The sequence below is a fragment of the Pseudophryne corroboree genome, chromosome 1, assembly GCF_028390025.1.
Source record: "Pseudophryne corroboree isolate aPseCor3 chromosome 1, aPseCor3.hap2, whole genome shotgun sequence".
In the NCBI taxonomy this organism is placed as follows: Eukaryota; Metazoa; Chordata; class Amphibia; order Anura; family Myobatrachidae; genus Pseudophryne; species Pseudophryne corroboree.
The window spans coordinates 1,044,312,889-1,044,326,358 of record NC_086444.1 but is presented as its reverse complement, the minus strand read 5'-3'; the positions used below and the strand labels follow the sequence as shown (position 1 = coordinate 1,044,326,358).

At 48.4% G+C, this 13,470-nt stretch overlaps 1 protein-coding gene and 1 long non-coding RNA gene across 2 annotated transcripts; one reads left to right on the top strand and one right to left on the bottom strand.

Moving 5' to 3' along the window:
• The first annotated feature begins 2,421 nt into the window (after nucleotides 1–2,421).
• LOC134924052 (uncharacterized) lies at nucleotides 2,422–5,298 on the top strand. The gene is made up of 5 exons (XR_010177512.1): nucleotides 2,422–2,602; nucleotides 3,991–4,116; nucleotides 4,399–4,524; nucleotides 4,807–4,932; nucleotides 5,213–5,298. It is a non-coding gene; the product is annotated as an uncharacterized LOC134924052 (long non-coding RNA).
• Nucleotides 5,299–5,333: 35 nt separating this feature from the next.
• On the bottom strand, nucleotides 5,334–11,513 carry LOC134924036 (serine/arginine repetitive matrix protein 1-like). Its single transcript, XM_063920807.1, has 7 exons — nucleotides 11,336–11,513; nucleotides 8,487–8,665; nucleotides 7,798–8,317; nucleotides 7,213–7,719; nucleotides 7,000–7,125; nucleotides 5,843–6,924; nucleotides 5,334–5,448 (listed from the first exon to the last, which is right to left on the bottom strand). Exons 2-6 carry the CDS (start codon nucleotides 8,661–8,663, stop codon nucleotides 6,239–6,241), a joined length of 2,016 nt encoding a protein of 671 aa, XP_063776877.1. The 5' UTR covers nucleotides 8,664–8,665; nucleotides 11,336–11,513; the 3' UTR covers nucleotides 5,334–5,448; nucleotides 5,843–6,238.
• Between the last annotated feature and the right edge of the window lie 1,957 nt (nucleotides 11,514–13,470).

Here is a 13,470-nt window from a genome sequence, read left to right as displayed (position 1 = left end):
ACCCACTGCCAAACCGGTCATGCGGAGGATGTTGCAGGCAGCAGAACGTTCTCCTTGGCATCTCCAGACTCTGTCACGTCTGTCACATGTGCTCAGTGAGAACCTGCTTTCATCTGTGAAGAGCACAGGGCGCCAGTGGTGTAAGCACAACCCCCACCTGTGGACGTCGGGCCCTCATACCACCCTCATGGAGTCTGTTTTTGATCGTTTGAGTAGACACATGCACATTTGTGGCTTGCTGGAGGTAATTTTGCAGGGCTCTGGCAGTGCTCCTCCTGTTCCTCCTTGCACAAAGGCGGAGGTAGCGGTCCTGCTGCTAGGTTGTTGCCCTCTTATGGCCTCCTCCACATCTCCTGATGTACTGGCCTGTCTCCTGGTAGCGCCTCCATGCTCTGGACACTACGCTGACAGACACAGCAAACCTTCTTGCCACAGCTCGCATTGATGTGCCATCCTGGATGAGCTGCACTACCTGAGCCACTTGTGTGGGTTGTAGACTCTGTCTCATGCTACCACTAGAGCGAAAGCACCGCCAGCTTTCAAAAGTTACCAAAACATCAGCCAGAAAGCATAGGAGCTGAGAAGTGGTCTGTGGTCACCACCTGCAGAACAACTCCTTTATTGGGGGTGTCTTGCTAATTGCCTATAATTCCCACCTGTTGTCTATTCCATTTGCACAACAGCATGTGAAATTGATTGTCAATCAGTGTTGCTTCCTAAGTGGACAGTTTGATTTCACAGAAGTGTGATTGACTTGGAGTTACATTGTGTTGTTTAAGTGTTCCCTTTATTTTTTTGAGCAGTGTATATTATGGGGTATATGCAATAGCGGGCGAATTGGCAAAAAAGGCGAATTCCGGGCCGTTTTCGCCTCCAAAAATCAATTCGCCTATGCAGTGCAGTCATTTTTCGCAAAAAAACGGCCCGTCAAAATTCGCGTTTTCTCAATTCGCCTTTTTCCGAATTCGCCTTTTCTGCAATGGTACAGATGCTGCAATTCGCCTCCAGCATATTCAATTCAAGTTTGGAAATTCGCCTGCAGTGCTTTTAGACAGCAAATTCGCGATTTTCACTCCGCCACACTTTGGAGGGTGAAAACAAATTAAAAAATTTTAAACATGTTTTTTTTGGTTTTTTTTTTTTTAGGAATAGCAGATCTATTTATATTAGAAGGGATTAGGTACTTTTTTTTTGGGGGGGGGAGGCACAAATATTATTTATATATTTTTTAAAATAATATTTTTTTTTTTTTTTTTTTTTTATTGCTGGAACGTAAAATCAGAAAAAAAAATGGCGTGGGGTCCCCCCTCCAAAGCATAACCAGCCTCGGGCTCATTGAGCTGGTCCTGGTTCTAAAAATGCGGGGAAAAAATTGACAGGGGATCCCCCGTATTTTTAAAACCAGCACCGGGCTCTGCGCCTGATGCTGGTGCCAAAAATACGGGGGACAAAACGAGTAGGGGTCCCCCGTATTTTTAACACCAGCATCGGGCTCCACTAGCTGGACAGATAATGCCACAGCCGGGGGTCACTTTTATGCCGTGCCCTGCGGCCGTGGCATCAAATATCCAACTAGTCACCCCTGGCCGGGGTACCCTGGGGGAGTGGGGACCCCTTCAATCAAGGGGTCCCCCCCCCAGCCACCCAAGGGCCAGGGGTGAAGCCCGAGGCTGTCCCCCCCCATCCAATGGGCTGCGGATGGGGGGGCTGATAGCCTTTGTGTTCAAAAAAAAAGATATTGTTTTTTCCATTAGTACTACAAGTCCCAGCAAGCCTCCCCTGCAAGCTGGTACTTGGAGAACCACAAGTACCAGCATGCGGGAGAAAAACGGGCCCGCTGGTACCTGTAGTTCTAATGGAAAAAAAATACCCAAATAAAAACAGGACACAGACACCGTCGACAGTAAAACTTTATTACACACTGCCGACACACACATACTTACCTATGTTCACACGCCGACATCGGTCCTCTTCTCCATGTAGAATCCCGGGGTACCTGAAAATAAAAGATCAATATACTCACCTCAACAGGCTCCAGAGATAAATCCACGGACTTGGCAAAAAAAGAAAACGAACAACCGGACCTGCGGACCGAAAGGGGTCCCATGCTGACACATGGGACCCCTCTCCCCGAATGCCGGGACATCACGTGACTCCTGTCACTGATGTCCCTTCAGCCAATCAGGAAGCGCTACTGCCACGCTCACCTGATTGGCTGGACGCCGTCTGTACTCTGACAGCGCCTCGCAAAGCCGCTCCATTACTTTCAATGGTGGGAACTTAGCGGCTAGCGGTGGGGTCACCCGCCGGTCACCGCTGACCGGCGGGTGACCTCACCGCTAGCCGCTAAGTTCCCACCATTGAATATAATGGAGGGAGCTGTGCGATGCGCTGTCACAGCGATCAGCCAATCAGGTGAGCGCAACGAAGTTGCGCTTCCTGATTGGCTTAGAGACCTGTCAGTGACAGCTGTCACTGACAGATCTTAATCGTGGAAAGGTGTCCCATGTGTCAGCATGGGACCCCTTTCAGTCCGTTTTTGGTGCGGGTAAATGCGCTTTCTTTTTTTGCCAAGTACGTGGATTTATCTCTGGACCCTGAGGTGAGTATATTGAACTTTGCTTTTCAGGTATCCGTGGATTCTACATGGAGAAGAGGACCGATGTCGGCGTGTGAACATAGGTAAGTATGTGTGTGTCGGTAGTGTGAAATAAAGTTTTACTGTCGACGGTGTCTGTGTACTGTTTTTATTTGGGTATTTTTTTTCCAGTAGTACTACAGGTACCAGCGGGCCCGTTTTTCTCCCGCATGCTGGTACTTGTGGTTCTCCAAGTACCAGCTTGCGGGAGAGGCTTGCTGGGACTTGTAGTACTAATGGAAAAAACAATATCTTTTTTTTTGAACACAAAGGCTATCAGCCCCCCCATCCGCAGCCCATTGGATGGGGGGGGACAGCCTCGGGCTTCACCCCTGGCCCTTGGGTGGCTGGGGGGGGGACCCCTTGATTGAAGGGGTCCCCACTCCCCCAGGGTACCCCGGCCAGGGGTGACTAGTTGGATATTTGATGCCACGGCCGCAGGGCACGGCATAAAAGTGACCCCCGGCTGTGGCATTATCTGTCCAGCTAGTGGAGCCCGATGCTGGTGTTAAAAATACGGGGGACCCCTACTCGTTTTGTCCCCCGTATTTTTGGCACCAGCATCAGGCGCAGAGCCCGGTGCTGGTTTTAAAAATACGGGGGATCCCCTGTCAATTTTTTCCCCGCATTTTTAGAACCAGGACCAGCTCAATGAGCCCGAGGCTGGTTATGCTTTGGAGGGGGGACCCCACGCCATTTTTTTCCCTGATTTTACCGTTCCAGCAATAAAAAAATTATTTTAAAAAATATATAAATTATATTTGTGCCTCCCCCCCCCAAAAAAAAAAGTACCTAATCCCTTCTATTATAAATAGATCTGCTATTCCCAAAAAAAAAACCACCAATAAAAACATGTTTAAAATTTGTCCCGGCCTTTGGGAGAAAGGGGTATGATGTGAAAACATTGGACCCCTTTCATTAGTCCGCTGGATCGGTGTGCGTTTTTTTGTTTTGCCAAGTACGTGGATTATCTCTCTGGACCTGGATGTACCTCTGGACGCTGGAAGGTGAGTATGATTTTTTTGACAGGTACCTTCGGTTCGTCGGAGATCGTTGCAGTCGGCGTGTCAACACAGGTGAGATGGATTGCCCAGAACTCCCTTTGTCCAAAATCACCCTGGCATGTCCAAAATGCATCCCTCCGGCACTTGCGTCACTACACATCCAAACATTCCATGAAACAGCAATGCTGGTCAGGGAATGTTTGGATGTGTAGTGATGCAAGTGCAGGAGGGTTGCATTTGGGCCGCTGCAACCCACTTGTGTTGTGTGGACTGTATGTACCTCTTCTTTCCATTCCCAGGGTGACACTATTACCCACATCTGGTAGCTCATACTGTTCTCTTCCACAGGTCCTGCGTTGTATCTTCCCAAGTGGCGTGGATGTGAGGAGACACGACATTTCACCCGATGTTCCATGGGCGACCTACTGGTGATGTGGACCTGACCCTCCGCCATGTAGCAGACAACCACCTCAGGTGAGATGCAATTGACCAACAAAACTCACTTGTCCTAAATCACCCTGGCATGTCCAAAGTGCAGCCCTACGGCACTTGCGTCACTACACATCCAAACATTCCCTGAAACAGCAATGCTGGATCAGGGAATGTTTGGATGTGTAGTTATGCAAGTGCAGGAGGTTTGCATTTGGGCTGCTGCAACCCGCTTGTGTTGTGTGGACTGTTGTATGTACCTCCTTTTTCAGCCCCAGAGTGACACTATCACCCATACCTGAAAGCTTAAACGGTTCTCTTCCACAGGTACTGCGGTGTATCTTCCCAAGTGGCGTGGATGTGAGGAGACACGACATTTCACCCGATGTTCCATGGGCGACCTACTGGTGATGTGGACCTGACCCTCCGCCATGTAGCAGACAACCACCTCAGGTGAGATGCAATTGACCAACAAAACTCACTTGTCCTAAATCACCCTGGCATGTCCAAAGTGCAGCCCTACGGCACTTGCGTCACTACACATCCAAACATTCCCTGAAACAGCAATGCTGGATCAGGGAATGTTTGGATGTGTAGTTATGCAAGTGCAGGAGGTTTGCATTTGGGCTGCTGCAACCCGCTTGTGTTGTGTGGACTGTTGTATGTACCTCCTTTTTCAGCCCCAGAGTGACACTATCACCCATACCTGAAAGCTTAAACGGTTCTCTTCCACAGGTACTGCGGTGTATCTTCCCAAGTGGCGTGGATGTGAGGAGACACGACATTTCACCCGATGTTCCATGGGCGACCTACTGGTGATGTGGACCTGACCCTCCGCCATGTAGCAGACAACCACCTCAGGTGAGATGCAATTGACCAACAAAACTCACTTGTCCTAAATCACCCTGGCATGTCCAAAGTGCAGCCCTACGGCACTTGCGTCACTACATATCCAAACATTCCCTGAAACAGCAATGCTGGATCAGGGAATGTTTGGATGTGTAGTGATGCAAGTGCAGGAGGGTTGCATTTGGGCCGCTGCAACCCGCTTGTGTTGTGTGGTCTGTATTTACCTCTTCTTTCCTGTCCCAGGGTGACACTATTACCCACATCTGGTAGCTCATACTGTTCTCTTCCACAGATCTTCCGGTGTATCCTTCCTAAGTGGTGTGGACGTGAAGAGACAGATCCCCTGATGTTCCCTGGGCAATCTTACATACAATTCAACTGCATTACAAATTTTAATAAAAACCACAGGAAACTTCTATTTTTAAAAGTTTATTGAAGATAAAAAATTTAATAAAGTTTGAAAGTTAATTAAAAAAAAAAAAAAATAGTTTGTTCTTCTTTACATTCTTTTCTTGTGTATATAGATATCTGTGGGGAAAAGAGGAAAAAAAAAGTATATTAAAGTAAAAACACACTTGTTCATTTTTTCCAATGAAAATTTGTGGAACACAGCCCAGCATGAGACATTGCTGGGCGGTGTTGTTCTACAAAGGCATGCGGTTCAAAGTGAAAGTGTCGTCAGTGGTCAGCACTTTGACATGCTAACATTTGTGGAACAACACAGCCCAGCATGAGACATTGCTGGGCGGTGTTGTTCTACAAAGGCATGCGATTCAAAGTGAAAGAGTGTCGTCAGTGGTCAGCACTTTGACAGGCTAACATTTGTGGAACAACACAGCCCAGCATGAGCCATTGCTGGGCGGTGTTGTTCTACAAAGGCATGCGGTTCAAAGTTTCTTGAATTAAATTTGGTTCTACTCACCTTGGTACGCTCAACACAATCTTATTCCGTCCACTTCATTTTTCCTCACAAATCCTATGAATAAGTCAAAAACACAGACTAGTGAATAGTAAATTCACACAATGAAAGTCTACAGTACATCATTACAAAAAGGATTTTTTGAAGAAAAAGGGGGTATCAGAATAGCTCTTTGGCCCATCATACATGTAGCCGCAAGGAGCTTTCATCCGTTACCACACGCGCCCGCATACATGCCCGCGCATGTATGCCTACACAAAGCTCCTTGGTAGTACCCGGTCACGGGTGGGGAAGCCCAACAAAGAAAAAACAATAGTAAGAAAAACAACAAACTAATGGGAGGGGAAGACAGGGATACATGAAAAACATTTAAAATAAAATAAAATAATACGACCGGGTTTATGGTGGAAGTCTGTCCGGATCCTCTTCTTCCCCCTGATAGGGCGTGGATGTCCTGGGAGGCTGGGGAGTATGTCGACTGGCCCTCGGTGCCCATGCTGCTGAAGAATGTGCGGCTGGTGGTGGAGGCATCTGGGGGGTGGGGTACATCCCTGTATATCCCTGGTACATCTGTGACTGACTGTACTGGGATGGGACTTGAGGAAGGGTACGATGCGTCCTTGTGGCTTGAGACGGCGGATATGGTGGATCACCAGCGTGTTGATGAGCTGGTTCTGGGAGCTTATCATAGATCATCTGCAGTGTGGTTGCGATGAGCTGTTGGCTGGAAGCGGAGTGTCGATGACTATCCGACATGTTCTTATTGCTTTCTGCCAAACATGTGGTTTTTTCCACAAGCTTGACCAAGGAATCGGACATGATGTTAAGTATGTTCCTATTCTCCCTACGATCTTCAATTATGATCTGTAGTATTGTGGCCGTGCTGTCGGAAATAGTCTTCTGCAGTTCATGCAGATTGTTGGACATTTTCTCCATTGTCCTCTCAATGTTGTCCAGTCTGCTTCCCACAACATTTGTGTATGTATCCTGGCGTGTCCCAATCTCTGATGCCAGGGTGTGAACCCTCTGAACAGTTGAGGGATTCTGCCCTTCCTGGATGTCTGCCACCACATTCATTTGGGCAGCTGAAAAGAAAATTAGACAATATTATCCAAATTCAACAAACATTTTTTGGAAGGTTCACAATTCAATTTACTCACGCAGGGATGTAGTAACTGGAGCCTCCTGCACTTCCACCTCGTCATCCTCTGACGACTCCTGTAGGAGATCCGGCCTGAAGTACGAACCAACCCCCGAAGCTAGTCCGCTGCTGGTTCGTGGCACCACTGTTTGCAAAATAAATTTTGGAAAAGTTGATAAACTTTACACAACTACTGCCCCCCCCCCCCCCACACACAAAAAAACAAACAAACCTTCTCCATCCTGTGATGCCGCTGCTCCAGGAGCTCCACTTGTCCTCGTTTCGGAAGACTTTTCAAGGGTCTGGCTGGATACATCTGCACGGCTGTCCTCAAACCCAAGAAAAGTTTCGTCAGTTAACCCTGTAGACTCAAACAGATCGAGTGATGGGTCCACAAGGGTTGTGTCTTGAGGCTCTTCAGTCACAGTCCCAGAGCTCCTGGAGAGACGACGATCTGGTGATGGCCTGCGCGCAGGAGCTGTAGTTTGGCGCCCATCTTGTGGTGTGGTCGCCGACGGTGTCTGGTGCACAGGTGATAGTCTGTGCACTGATGTCGTCTGGTGCACAGGTGACCAACTGCGCGATGACGAACTGTGGCGCACAGGTGACGATCTGTGTGCTCGCGATGCTTGCGGCGCAGTTGATGGTCCGCGCGCTGCTGCCGATGCCTGCTGCACAGGTAACGGTCCGTGCGCTGGCGATGTCCTGTGCGCAGGTGATGTCCTCTGGGCAGGTCTGTCTGAAAAAAAAAAAAAAAACACATTAGCACATACAAAAATTTTAAAGGGAACTACAGCTCATGTGAATGTATTCTTACCATCAGACCTCCTTTTGGACGGCTGGTCTCCCGCCTTCCTCCGTCTTCTGGGCGGTTCTTCCTCCTCGAGAAAGCCAGCAGGACGGCTGGAGTCCACACCTCCGCGAACTCCTTCGACCATGACAGGGTTCAAGCGCCTTCTAATAACGTTCTCCCAGGGTAGCCACTTCAAATTGAGAGCCGGGCCACCTCCCGTAGCTGTCTCATGTCGGCGCTGAATCCCCATCTTCTTCTTGGTCTGTCTGCGGCAATCACTGTACCGCTTCAAGCAATTTTGGGTGCTCCGACGGTTTCCAGAAATTGCAGTTACTTGACTGGCGATGGATTCCCAGATGTTCCGCTTTACCTTAAATGCTGTTTTCTGTGCCCTTGATCCATACAAAACGTCGTAGGACCTGTCGACGCAATCCACTAGGACACAGTTTTCCGCCTCAGTGTATCTGGGTCCACGCGGCTTTTTCTGTCCTGCTTCTTCACCAGAGGCTTCCTCCTCCGACTGCTCCTCTGGCTGGCTTCTTGCCTTTAGGGATTAAAAAAAAATAAAAATACATTTTATTAAGATCGGTATGTACCTGTGAGTGTCAGTATCCCTGGCATTGCGCACCTATTACAGTAGGTGTGCATGGCATTGCACAAACTACAGTGGGTAAAGTTTGATGCTATTTGTGTCTGCAGGTGTGGTTAAGTACCTTTTTACTAGGCTTTTTCTTGGACTTCTCATGGGCCCTTGACGACCGCGGCTGGTCACTAGATGCCTGGTCGGTCGCATCCGCCTCCTGGGTTGGCTCCCACTCCTCATTGCTTTGCAGGGATATATCCGAGGGGGTGGGGGAAGGGGCGGATCGGGTTTGTTTGTCCCTTGACATCTCTGTTATAAAAAAAAAAACCACACATGTATAAATGGCTGACCCTCACAAAATGGCTGCCCCTTACAAAATGGCTGCCCCTTACAAAATGTCGACCAGGCTGTCGACTCAACTTGCTCCAAATCACCCCAAAATGGCCAGAAAGCATCCCTGCACACTCAGGAGGCACCCCACAGCAAAATTAGGCGGGAAAACACATGTTTGAAAAACAATCAGCCACACATGTCAACCTGGCTGTCGACTCAACTTGCTCCAAATCACCCCAAAATGGCCAGAAAGCATCCCTGCACACTCAGGAGTCACCCCACAGCAAAATTAGGCGGGAAAACACATGTTTGCAAAACAGTCAACAGCACATGTCGACCAGGCTGTCGACTAAACTTGCTCCAAATCACCCCAAAATGGCCAGAAAGCATCCCTGCACACTCAGGAGTCACCCCACAGCAAAATTTGGCGGGAAAACACATGTTTGCAAAACAGTCAGCAGCACATGTCGACCAGGCTGTCGACTAAACTTGCTCCAAATCACCCCAAAATGGCCAGAAAGCATCCCTGCACACACAGGAGTCACCCCACAACAAAATTAGGCGGGAAAACACATGTTTGCAAAACAGTCAGCAGCACATGTCGACCAGGCTGTCGACTAAACTTGCTCCAAATCACCCCAAAATGGCCAGAAAGCATCCCTGCACACTCAGGAGTCACCCCACAGCAAAATTAGGCGGGAAAACACATGTTTGCAAAACAGTCAGCAGCACATGTCGACCAGGCTGTCGACTAAACTTGCTCCAAATCACCCCAAAATGGCCAGAAAGCATCCCTGCACACTCAGGAGTCACCCCACAGCAAAATTAGGCGGGAAAACACATGTTTGCAAAACAGTCAGCAGCACATGTCGACCAGGCTGTCGACTAAACTTGCTCCAAATCACCCCAAAATGGCCAGAAAGCATCCCTGCACACTCAGGAGTCACCCCACAGCAAAATTAGGCGGGAAAACACATGTTTGCAAAACAGTCAGCAGCACATGTCGACCAGGCTGTCGACTAAACTTGCTCCAAATCACCCCAAAATGGCCAGAAAGCATCCCTGCACACTCAGGAGTCACCCCACAGCAAAATTAGGCGGGAAAACACATGTTTGCAAAACAGTCAGCAGCACATGTCGACCAGGCTGTCGACTAAACTTGCTCCAAATCACCCCAAAATGGCCAGAAAGCATCCCTGCACACTCAGGAGTCACCCCACAGCAAAATTAGGCGGGAAAACACATGTTTGCAAAACAGTCAGCAGCACATGTCGACCAGGCTGTCGACTAAACTTGCTCCAAATCACCCCAAAATGGCCAGAAAGCATCCCTGCACACTCAGGAGTCACCCCACAGCAAAATTAGGCGGGAAAACACATGTTTGCAAAACAGTCAACAGCACATGTCGACCAGGCTGTCGACTAAACTTGCTCCAAATCACCCCAAAATGGCCAGAAAGCATCCCTGCACACACAGGAGTCACCCCACAACAAAATTAGGCGGGAAAACACATGTTTGCAAAACAGTCAGCAGCACATGTCGACCAGGCTGTCGACTAAACTTGCTCCAAATCACCCCAAAATGGCCAGAAAGCATCCCTGCACACTCAGGAGTCACCCCACAGCAAAATTAGGCGGGAAAACACATGTTTGCAAAACAGTCAACAGCACATGTCGACCAGGCTGTCGACTAAACTTGCTCCAAATCACCCCAAAATGGCCAGAAAGCATCCCTGCACACTCAGGAGTCACCCCACAGCAAAATTAGGCGGGAAAACACATGTTTGCAAAACAGTCAGCAGCACATGTCGACCAGGCTGTCGACTAAACTTGCTCCAAATCACCCCAAAATGGCCAGAAAGCATCCCTGCACACTCAGGAGTCACCCCACAGCAAAATTAGGCGGGAAAACACATGTTTGCAAAACAGTCAGCAGCACATGTCGACCAGGCTGTCGACTAAACTTGCTCCAAATCACCCCAAAATGGCCAGAAAGCATCCCTGCACACTCAGGAGTCACCCCACAGCAAAATTAGGCGGGAAAACACATGTTTGCAAAACAGTCAACAGCACATGTCGACCAGGCTGTCGACTAAACTTGCTCCAAATCACCCCAAAATGGCCAGAAAGCATCCCTGCACACACAGGAGTCACCCCACAACAAAATTAGGCGGGAAAACACATGTTTGCAAAACAGTCAGCAGCACATGTCGACCAGGCTGTCGACTAAACTTGCTCCAAATCACCCCAAAATGGCCAGAAAGCATCCCTGCACACTCAGGAGTCACCCCACAGCAAAATTAGGCGGGAAAACACATGTTTGCAAAACAGTCAACAGCACATGTCGACCAGGCTGTCGACTAAACTTGCTCCAAATCACCCCAAAATGGACAGAAAGCATCCCTGCACACTCAGGAGGTACACCAATGCTAATAGAAGACCCAAAAAAGTCAATTAAAGAAAAAAAAAAAAAGTGAAAAACTACCCCAAAACCCAAGTCTCCCCCTAAAAATGCAGCAACACAAGCAAGGGGCTATACACATACCTGCACACATGCACACATACACAAACACCCCATGTACACCTCATGGCAACCCCCACTACACAAACACATACATGCAACACCAGACACACATGTGGTACTTACCTACAAATGTAGTAAAAGCTCCTAAAATGGCTCTGCTCCGGGGTAACAGGAATCCTCCTGACTGTCCTGGAATAAAGCCTGCTGGGGTGTCCAAAGATATCCACAGCAAACAACCAAATTGTTAGCTCTGCACCTCCTCACACCTCTCTGCAGGTTCACAAAATGGCTGCAGAGCACATTCAACAAACAAGCCCTAATATAGTGCTGCTGCGGGAAGGCGAATTCAGTACGCCCACTGATCGCCGATTGGCCGGAATCCGCCTGCGGGAGGGGCGAATCATTTTTTCATTGCATATTGCGAATCCAGGGTCCCGGCGACAGGGCTGCGGCTGGCGATAGCGGGCGAATCACACAGAGGCGGATCTAATGACGCGATTCGCCCGCTATTGCATATGCCCCTATATCTGCCTTGTCCTCCCCTATTTTCTCTCTTCCTCAGCAATCACAGAATGCTAATAGCAAGAAAGACTCACAATGAACCACTGTACTTTGGTGAAGGGTGGTCATTCTCAATGTAGTTCACATAGCAGTGACTGGTAGGGAGCAGACCCGAACTGTCTGTAAACCAGGGATTGTGGGGGAGATTTATCAAAGCTTGGAAAGAGATAATGTGGAGAGAGAGTACAAACCAGTGGCAGCTCCAGATGTGGGGCTGCAGTGCAGTCCAAAATTTAAATAAGGGAGCCACACTAACTGAAATTTGGACAACACTGGTACCAACCAATCAGCTCATAACTGTCATTTCTCAAACACATCATGTAAACTGACAGTAAGAAGCTGATTGGTTAGTACTTTATCTCTCTCCACTTAATCTCTCTCCACACTTTTATTACCCTCCCTTCGTAACGTCATGATGTCACATGTTCAGGGAGCAGGTCTGGCACAAGATGAAGTATCACCCTGCTCCAGCACTGTCCATGGAACCTCCAGGCTTGGCGAATGGGATTTTGAGAACACTTTCATATTTGGTCAAATAATGCTTTTACAGCTTTTGAGGCTGTATGTATGCATAGGCTTGTTATAATATCCCTTTAATCTGGGACACCTATGATTTACACAGATTCTGTGGCTGGCTAAATTCAATCCTGCATCTTACTTGGTTTTAATCAGCCACAGAATCTGTGTAAATCATAGGTGACCCGGATTAAAGGAATATTATGGCAAGCCTAGATCCGTAAATACGGGCAATACATCATCACACACTCTTCAATCACATCTACGTGTAACACTCCTGGGGGTTGGCAGGGTATGTGTAGGTGGTTGAGAGAGGTACAGTATCACAGGTGTTGGGTGGCTATGTGACTGACCTTCAGGGAAGTGCGGTGTGCTAAATGGCTCAGGAGGCACTGACTAACCCCAGAGCCAGATTTACATGCAATATATGAGCCAAAGGGTACATCTGGGCATTATACACAGGTGCAGCAGTATAAACTCCTGGAAATCTGGTGAGTTTTGATTAGAGATGTGTGGAAAGGATACACAGGTGAGGCACTGCCTCACCTGCCATAGACTTTTTACTCCAGAGTTTGGGCTATAAAAATTATTAGAATAATGCAAAGAAGATAATTCAAACAAATTATCAGTATTTTTCATATATTTTATTCAGTCAAAACTCTGGTTTAAACGTAAGTATGGCAGGAAAGGCTCTGCCTCACCTGCCTCACCCCACCGCACGTCACTGCCTTTCCCCTTTAAGTGTTGTTCCCTGTACATCACACACAGCCGCTGCGGGCCAGGGAGCGACAAGTAGTTCCCGTCCAGCACGCTAAAGCTGCGCTGGCCGGGAGCTACTCTTGAAGCCTTGGCACTTCTGCGGTGGAAGGGGGGGGGGGGGGGGGGGGCCCGCATGTCAGTGTGAATGATCGGAGCTGTGTTATATTTAGCACAGCTACGATCAACTCAGAATGACCCCCACTGTCCCAACATCAGCTGTAAGATGGCAGGGTTGGCGGAAACATAGTCTAACATAGAGGTGCGTAGTATGATAAAATTTCTGAGTCTAAAGGGTACACCAGCAGCTGAAATTCATTGTCAATTTGTGCAGGTGTACAGTGATAACATCATGTCACGGAAAAACAGGTTTGGTGAATTGACAGTGGTGGACTTGCTTGGCCCGGCTATATCACTAGCCTTGA

Excerpts from the sequence above, each read along its gene's own strand:
- LOC134924036 (XM_063920807.1), bottom strand. The coding sequence starts at position 8,663 with ATGTCAAGGGACAAACAAACCCGATCCGCCCCTTCCCCCACCCCCTCG. Across the intron at positions 7,720-7,797 it reads GTCCAAAAGGAGGTCTGATG|ACAGACCTGCCCAGAGGACA; the intron begins GTAAGAATACAT and ends TTTTTTTTTCAG. Across the intron at positions 7,126-7,212 it reads GGCATCACAGGATGGAGAAG|TGGTGCCACGAACCAGCAGC; the intron begins GTTTGTTTGTTT and ends TTTTGCAAACAG.